Source organism: Larimichthys crocea, unplaced genomic scaffold (assembly GCF_000972845.2).
Source record: "Larimichthys crocea isolate SSNF unplaced genomic scaffold, L_crocea_2.0 scaffold392, whole genome shotgun sequence".
Classification (NCBI taxonomy): domain Eukaryota; kingdom Metazoa; phylum Chordata; class Actinopteri; family Sciaenidae; genus Larimichthys; species Larimichthys crocea.
In genome coordinates, this window is record NW_020855132.1 from 182171 (window position 1) to 190302 (window position 8132).

Sequence of the window (8132 nt, forward strand, 5' to 3'; positions counted from 1 at the left end):
TTTTATACCAGCTCACCTCAATAACTGGTGGAAGTGAAACCATAACAACAATCAACAGAAAGAGCGAGGGGAAAACAAGACAAAAACGCTCGTACTGCTACACTAAGAAATGGATGGAAATTAAGGAGGAAAGCAGAGGTCAAGTGAGAGACAAATTGACGATGCTGACGGTGAGAGAACGGGAAGATGCACTCAGACGTCTCCTCCTAAGCTCAAGAAGGGGAGACTTTTCCAGTTACAGCTCTTAACAGGCTGGTGGTATACAAAGATGAAGAATCTGTATTGTTAGTTTGTGGAGGCAGAGTTCAGATATTCGCTGAAGACAAATCTGCAGTGCCAATAATACCATATGAAGCATGGATGTCTGTGTTAATAGTACAAGAGGCCCACAATGCAAACCATGAAGGTGTGGCGGGAACACTTCTCAGGATGAGGAAAAAGGCCTGGGTGATTAAAGGTCGAAGACTTGCAAAGAAAGTGGTTGACAGCTGTGTTATCTGCAGGAAAATCAAAGCCAAGCAATGTCAGCAAGTTATGAGTGAGCTGCCACCGGAAAGAGTGAGTCCATCGAATCCATTTGAATTCACAACTGTTGATTTGTTTGGACCTTATGTGATCAGAGATGAGATAAAGAAGAGAACTAAACTGAAAGTCTGGGGCATTGTGTTCTGCTGCATGGCTTCAAGAGCTGTTCACACCGATGTTGTCAGTGACCAGTCATCAGAAGGATTTCTCTTGGCTTATCAGAGATTCACATCCCTCAGAGGACACCCAAAAAAGCTGTGGTCAGATGCTGGGACAAATTTTGTGGGGGCCAAACCTGCACTAGAGGGAGCTCCAGAGTTTCTTAAGTGAACTGAACAAAGCTGCAAAGAATGAAACACAGTGGTTTCGGAAGATCCACCCAGTGGACTCCCCCCACAGGAATGGAGCAGCAGAAGCAGCAGTCCAGTTAGTATAAAGAGCCTTGAATAACCTGGGTGGTGATGGAGTCTTTACATGAGGGGAGTTCCAGACATTTCTCTTCATGGCAGCAAATCTGGTGAATGAACGACCCATAGATGCCAGAGTTCAGGGTTGTGAAGACTCTGTTGAGTATGTCAGCCCAAAAGGAGATCCAGGAGATTTTCAGTTTGAAGGCTACTCATATAAAAGACTTTAAAGTATCCATCAAGAAGTCAACAGGTTCTGGAAGAGGTGGTGTGAGCTGGCTGGTCCTAACCTGTTCATCAGGAATAAATGGCACACAAAGCAGCAGAATGTCACGGTGGGAGATGTAGTGTGGCTGGCGGATCAAAATGCTCTTAAGAGGCCGATACAAGCTGGGCAGAGTTGTCAGTGTGAATCCTGACCATAGAGGAATGGTGAGGGATGTGAATGTGAGGACTTTTCCAAGCTACCCCGTTCCAGTCAGGAGAAGAGGGACAATCCACGAGCAAAGGAAAAACACAAAAGGACTATCATCCAAAATCCCCTCTACCATCGTTCACAGGGATGTTAGATGCCTGGTGGTCCTGCTTCCCACTGAGGAGCAACTTTAAAGAAGACTTCAGAAGGACTGTTATGACCTCCTTGGGTTCATTAACCAGGAGGTCAAGTGGGAAGTGTTGGGTTGTGCATGATATCCTGTTTATTTTTCATTGTTGGGATGTGGTGAATGTTTAGAATTTAGTGCACATACACGTATACATAAAATGCACACAGGTTGGTAGTCATGCACACATTTGCAGTCATGCCTTTAGTTGAGTAGGTTATCAGAATTATATGCTGTTTATTTTCCATTGTGGGAATGTGGTGAATGGAGTGTGCCAGAGGGCAGTAGAGGGCCCAGTGTTCACTTGGTGTTCAGAGAGAGAACAAGAGCCACCGGTGTGATTAGTTTTGGGTAAGCACCTGGGTGTGGTTTTTAGTCAGTGGAGCACGGAGACGCTTTTGGTTTTCAACCTGCTGATTATTCGACAAAAGTCAAATAAAGGGACTAAGTTGAACCGAGTTGACTCCTGCGTTCTCTGTGCCAAGCCTGGTCGAGTTCAGGCAGACAAACCCCTAATAACTCGACAATAATTAATGAATGAATCTTCTAATTAACTAATTAATTTTCTTTTCAAACATGTAAATTCATATAAAAATATTAATGTACTTGTGAATCTTTTGTCCATTCAGATCAAGGAGGAATTCAGGAGAATAACTACCATTCCCCTGGAGCAAACCTTCATGCACAAACTTGATGAATACACACCAAAACTTATTACGTTGATGAAAGCCAAGGGAGGTGCTGTGGGAAACAAGATGAGACCGCACCTGGACAGACTGAGTCAGGTGTGCTTGTTTCGTTTGTTCATATGTTTTTTTACAGGGAGATGGGCCTACTTTTTTTTCTCACTCACACACACATATATACACATACAGCACAAGTCTCACACTTGGTAGATTCAATGCCCTTGCACACTCTGGGTCCAAGCACTTAAAACACAAGAGCAAACATACTGTATGCACTTGTGTTTTCACTTGACAGTTCATTGTGTATGTATAATGGTTATGTTCATGTTTGTAATCTGTTCACAGAAACAGAGAATTGAGATGAGACGTGAAACCGTCATCCGCAGCCTCATACTGTACCTTGGCGAGAAGGAAGAGGAACTTTTTGAAGACTGCTTGGTATAGCATGATTTTAATCATTTAAAAATAAATTTAATGACACAGGTTAATCTAATGTTCAAGTTAAGAGGAAAGCAAACAACTGAACAGAGATATTCTTGTATTCATTCTTCCCTGATAATGAAGTCACTTTGAATGATTTATGAATTCTATTATTTGTTTCTCAATAACATTCTTCTTTTCTGTTATACGTTGTATGCAGGAGGACAGCCGGAGTGATGTCAGCAGTCACATCCTGAAAATTCTCATCGTCCATGGTGCCGATGAGGAACCAGTTCATGTCTCCATCGTTGTTGAAGGCAATGAAGGATTTTGCCAGGGTGCAGCAATACCTCAAAAGCTTGCTCACTGCTCATGGGACTGATTTATGTCCTTAACTTGGCATACCCTCCCACCTTGTGCTACACTTTTGAATTTTTCCAAAAACTTTGCTGGAGCTGGATGCATCTAAACTTTTGTCACCAAAAGTCAACACATTGAAGATGAAGTTGGGTTAGGTTGTTTGGGAATCTGTTAATTACAGTTAAAGGTTCTTAAAAGTGCTTTAAATGTTAAAAATGTTCAAATTCAACTGTTTCATAGTGTAGGTTGTTTGTTGAACTGTTTTTTTTCTCTCAAATAAGGTATCTGTTAATTACAGTTAAGATTGTATTCCTTGTCTATAAGAGTGAAACACCTTAAGCTGTTCATTTTCAATTGATTCAGTTGATTTTATTTCATTGTTTTAATTGCATTCTTAATAGTGCTTTAAATGTTAAGCGTTTTAAGTGTTAAAAATGTTAGAATTCCACTGTTTCATAGTGTAGGTTGTTTCTTGTACTGTTTAAAAAAAATAAACACTTTAATTGCATTGTAATTTAGTTGTGTAATATGTGATAGATAGATATTAAATGCATAGAGTATTAGTTAAATGTATTCAGTAACATTTATCCAAAGAAAACTGGCAATGATTACCTAATTTTGGTGAGTAATGTAATGTAATGCAACAAGTAAATTAAAATGCCAAGCACAAGGAAATAATTAAAATCTACTAAATTACAGTAGTACAGCAAATACTACAGATATATAAAATTTACTTAAAATTTTGAGGAAAATTATGTTCCTGTCTATGGAAAACAAGTAGACTTTACTTAATTTGTTTTTAAAAAATGTAACTTAAAACTTACTTAACATTTACTTAACTAAGTAAATGTTACTTAATATCTTAACAACTGTTATGTTTTATGGTAAGTAAATTTTACTTGATTCTGGCAATTGAGTGTTACTTGATATTGCAGCATTAAATTTTACTTAGATCATTTGCATGCAAATACTTACAATATATTTTTTAAGTAAATCTTATGAGTTATTTTTTTCAGTGCAGTGGTGTTCCCTTCTAATGGAATTGAACTCCTTCCCATCAAAATATCGCACGTTGATGCACATCTGGCTTATATCAGTGTTGTCTGTGCTCTCATCAATGGCAACTGAAAAGTAATTGGCCTGACTCAGACCACTGATAATTACTCCCCGCACAGCGTCAGACAGGCTTTCTATGCGTCGGGAAGCTGACCTCGCAGAGAGAGGCATCTGTTTCACTGAGGCAATCACGCCATCCATTGATTTATCAGTAACCAGCTCCTCCAAAACGGCCACCATTACTTCCTTAAAAACCTCTGCGTCAGTAAATGGTTTGTTGTGACGGGTGAGAATCCATGCTGCTTTAAGGAACGCACTTGTAACCTTTTGCTGCTTTGTGAGTGACTGAATCAGGATCTTGCTGCTGTGTGCATATCCAACCTCCAAGGCTTTAATTTTCTGTGTTCACACCCTGTCCCGAGAGGATATGTGTTTTTGAAATGGCCATGCTTTGACTCGTGCTGTCTTCTAATATTGTATTCTTTACAAACTGCAACAACCTCGTTGCAAATGAGACACGTCAGCTTGGCATTAATAAATGCAGGCAGGATGAACGCATATCTTTGCTTCCATTCTTCAGTCCTGCATTCGGAATCAACTTTTCTTTTCATGGCTTTTGACAATGACAATTTGCATTGATAGCTAGCAATCTTCAGCTAATGATTTACACGGCATCCAAAACATAAAAAACTGGCAATTGTATACATTAGTTACGGCAAGTTGCTAGGGCAGGTTGCCTGTTTCATGAAAGACGCTAGGAGATGCAGCAAATCAAATCAAATCAAATCAATTTTATTTGTATAGCCCAAAGTCACAAAGTACATTTGCCTCAGAGGGCTTTACAATCTGTACAGGGAGTGACACCCTCTGTCCTTAGACCCTCGGTTCCAGTGAGGAAAAACTTGCCCACAAAAAACCTTTAACAGGGAAAAAATGTGGAAGAAACCTCAGGAAGAGCCACAGAGGAGGGATCCCTCTCCCAGGACGGACAGACGTTCAATGGATGTCACGTGTACAGGACAAATGAACACAAACATATTGTACAATTACAATAACTGACAAAATGACAATGAATGATAAAAATGATTACAGTAACAGATGTGGTAGTAATAATGACAGTAATAATATATGTAGTGGGCGTAATAACAGCACATGGAAGCAAATTAATGTTTTAAATTAAATTAAATGCATTTTAAAAGTAAAATATCGTTTATTTTTAATATAATAGAAAAAATAGAAAACCTTTTTTTTCCAGTAGGAAAACATGGTCATGGCCCGCGATGGAATTGTCAGAAAAAAATATTGGCCCGGGGCCAAACTTATTTGCCGCTTTACAGCATGTTAGTATCACAGGAGTCTGGCTGCAGTATCTTCAGTGTAACAATGATCTTAATTGATTTTCTAAACCATGGATAAAAAAGGGCGTAGATCAGAGGGTTTAAACAGGAGTTAAAGAACACTAGAAATACTACAATATCCGCAGATGAAGCATTTAGGAAATTTTCATTTGCAATAAGAGCACAATAATATGGGCAAAAACATAATAGAAACACAACTATAACAACACCAAGAGTCCTGGCTGCTTTCAATTCAGATTTTTTTGCCATTACTTTCCCTGTTTTCTGGAGTGTGACAGTTGCAATGTGGGACCTCATGGCATGAGCCTGAGACACAGCCACCACAAATACTCTGATATACAAAAGGACAATAATAGTGATGGGAACTATAAAGGAAAAAATAAGGTCTGCAAGTACAGAAACATAGTCATAAACAACCATACACTCCCTTGAGCAGGAGTTCATGACTTTTAGTTCCAAAGTCTGATTCTGCAGTATACCCTGAAAGATCACAGAACATATCCAACACAGACAAATACAGACTTGGACTCTTTTTTGTGTGATTTGAGTGGAGTAATGCAGAGGATGACAAATAGCCACATAGCGGTCAATAGATATAATCACCATGGTTCCTATTGAGGCAGAGGTAATAATGTATGCGAGAAAAAGATATAAAGGACACAAGATGTCACCAAGGGACCAGCATCCAGTGCCGGCGACAATTTGAAAGGCCATGAGGAAGCCCACGAAGAAATCTGAGAAAGCCAGAGAGAGGAGGATAAAGTTGGTGGGGGTGTGGAGCTGCCTGGGGAGGATGATCAACAAGACATTTATAATTATTTATAATATCAATCATCATTCAAATAAAGGCAACTAGAACAAAGACTGAAATACAAAAAAATCAATCTGTCTCTAATCATATTTTTTCATAAATTAATGAATGTGTACTTGAAGTGAGAGATAGAGATGATGACCAGCAGGTTAAGAGCTGAAGTGAGCAGAGCGATGAAGGACAGCACAATGTAAGTCAACATGGTCTCAAAGTGAGGAGTAACTGGTTTCCTGCAGGAGATGTTGAGCAGTTGTGAAAGGCAGAGCTCATTTCCCTCAGAGGTCTCCATCACCAGAGAGTTTAGGCCGCTGAGCTCTGGCAGCGTTCTGACTAAAGCTTTCTGTCATACAACTGATTTATCTGTATCCTTCCTGCAGACCCCTCCTTCCTCCCAAGGCATATAACAGGATAGAACACTTCTGACCTTGGAACACATTCCCTGAAGTCTCTAAAGGACACCAAGAACATGCATATAACCTTTAGTAAAGTGGAATTAATTCCTCATTTACTGTGAGTATGTTTTTTTAGGCGTTTTCTTCTCAGAGAAGTGCTCGGGCTTAACCGGTTATGATTTCAACAGTCTTTAACTGTTAAGCTTACCATAATGATTGGGGACCCGAACATTGTAGACCCTCCGCCTTATAGCATGACGACGTCTAGTGATCGCCCATGGGATCCACTCGATACAGGCTTTCTCTGACCCGCCAACGCTGGATCCTTATATCACGTGATCATAGGCTTCCAAGTACATACGTTTCTCCAGCATTTGGGGTATTCTGTAATATTACAGTCATGAGACTATCCAGTTCTTGATTTGACATAACTGCATATCTTGGTGGTTCAACTCCCAGAGTGTCTGTGTCTGTACAGAGTCTTCTACTTATCCCAAGCAGGATGCAATTCTCTGCCATGTCATGCCAATGGACACACAGTGAGAAATCTGTTGACTGGTGATGGTGTATCTGGGACGACCAGGGTGACCAGTGAAGGTTATTGGGGGTAACTAATTTGCATCAGCAGACCTCTGCCTGGCCTCGTGTTCATGAAGCAAATTGCAAAAACACCTGTGCAGTGATCCCAGTATTTCATATACGTCCCTGTTCCATGGATCATATCTGCACAGCCGCATGCAGGACAGATAAAGTTCTTGTGTGGTCATTAGGGCTCTAGAGGACGTTCCTCCTCAAAATTGTTGGCCATTTCTCTGAAGTGATTTCATACATACGCTTGTAAAAAAAAGTATCACATCCTCTTCATTCCCTTTCACTTCATGAAGTGAAGTTTGCAAAAAAAATAAAAAACGAGATGAATAGATAAAAATTCATTATAACCACCGTCACTTTACTCTCTTACAGCGTTCCCTCCAGAGATTCTCCACCGCGTAGCATGTAGCACCATTTGTGTCTGCAGAATCCAAACTTCCTGTTTTGAGCCACCTTCCTGTTACACTGAAACGCCTTCCTGTTATACTGAAATCTCAATAGTGTGAGCAGAGTCTCAGTAGTGTGTGAGAGCGTTTCACTAGTGTGTGTGAGAGCATTTCACTAGTGTGTGTGAGAGCATTTCACTAGTGTGTGTGAGAGCATTTCACTAGTGTGTGTGAGAGCGTTTCAATAGTGTGTGTGAGAGTGTTTCACTAGAGTGTGTGAGAGCGTTTCACTAGTGTGTGTAAGAGCGTAATATTTCAGTAGTGTGTGTGAGCGTGTCTCAGTAGGTGTGTGAGATGACGTTTCACTAAGTTTGTGTAAGAGCGTAATATTCAGTAGTGTGTGTGAGAGTGTCTCAGTAGAGTGTGTGAGAGCGTTCACTAGTGTGTGTTAAAGGCGTTCACTAGTGTGTGTAAGAGCATACTATTTCAGTAGTGTGTGTGAGAGGTATTTCTGAATAATGTCTGACGGCCCCTAGAG

General features: G+C 40.2%; 1 protein-coding gene across 1 annotated transcript; it reads right to left on the reverse strand.

Moving 5' to 3' along the window:
- Window positions 1-5387: 5387 nt before the first annotated feature.
- Window positions 5388-6427, reverse strand: LOC104938753 (trace amine-associated receptor 1). Its single transcript, XM_010755196.2, has 2 exons — window positions 6342-6427; window positions 5388-6198 (listed from the first exon to the last, which is right to left on the reverse strand). Exons 1-2 carry the CDS (start codon window positions 6425-6427, stop codon window positions 5388-5390), a joined length of 897 nt encoding a protein of 298 aa, XP_010753498.1.
- Between the last annotated feature and the right edge of the window lie 1705 nt (window positions 6428-8132).

Excerpts from the sequence above, each read along its gene's own strand:
- LOC104938753 (XM_010755196.2), bottom strand. The coding sequence starts at position 6,427 with ATGTTGACTTACATTGTGCTGTCCTTCATCGCTCTGCTCACTTCAGCT. Across the intron at positions 6,199-6,341 it reads ATCTCTATCTCTCACTTCAA|GCAGCTCCACACCCCCACCA; the intron begins GTACACATTCAT and ends CATCCTCCCCAG.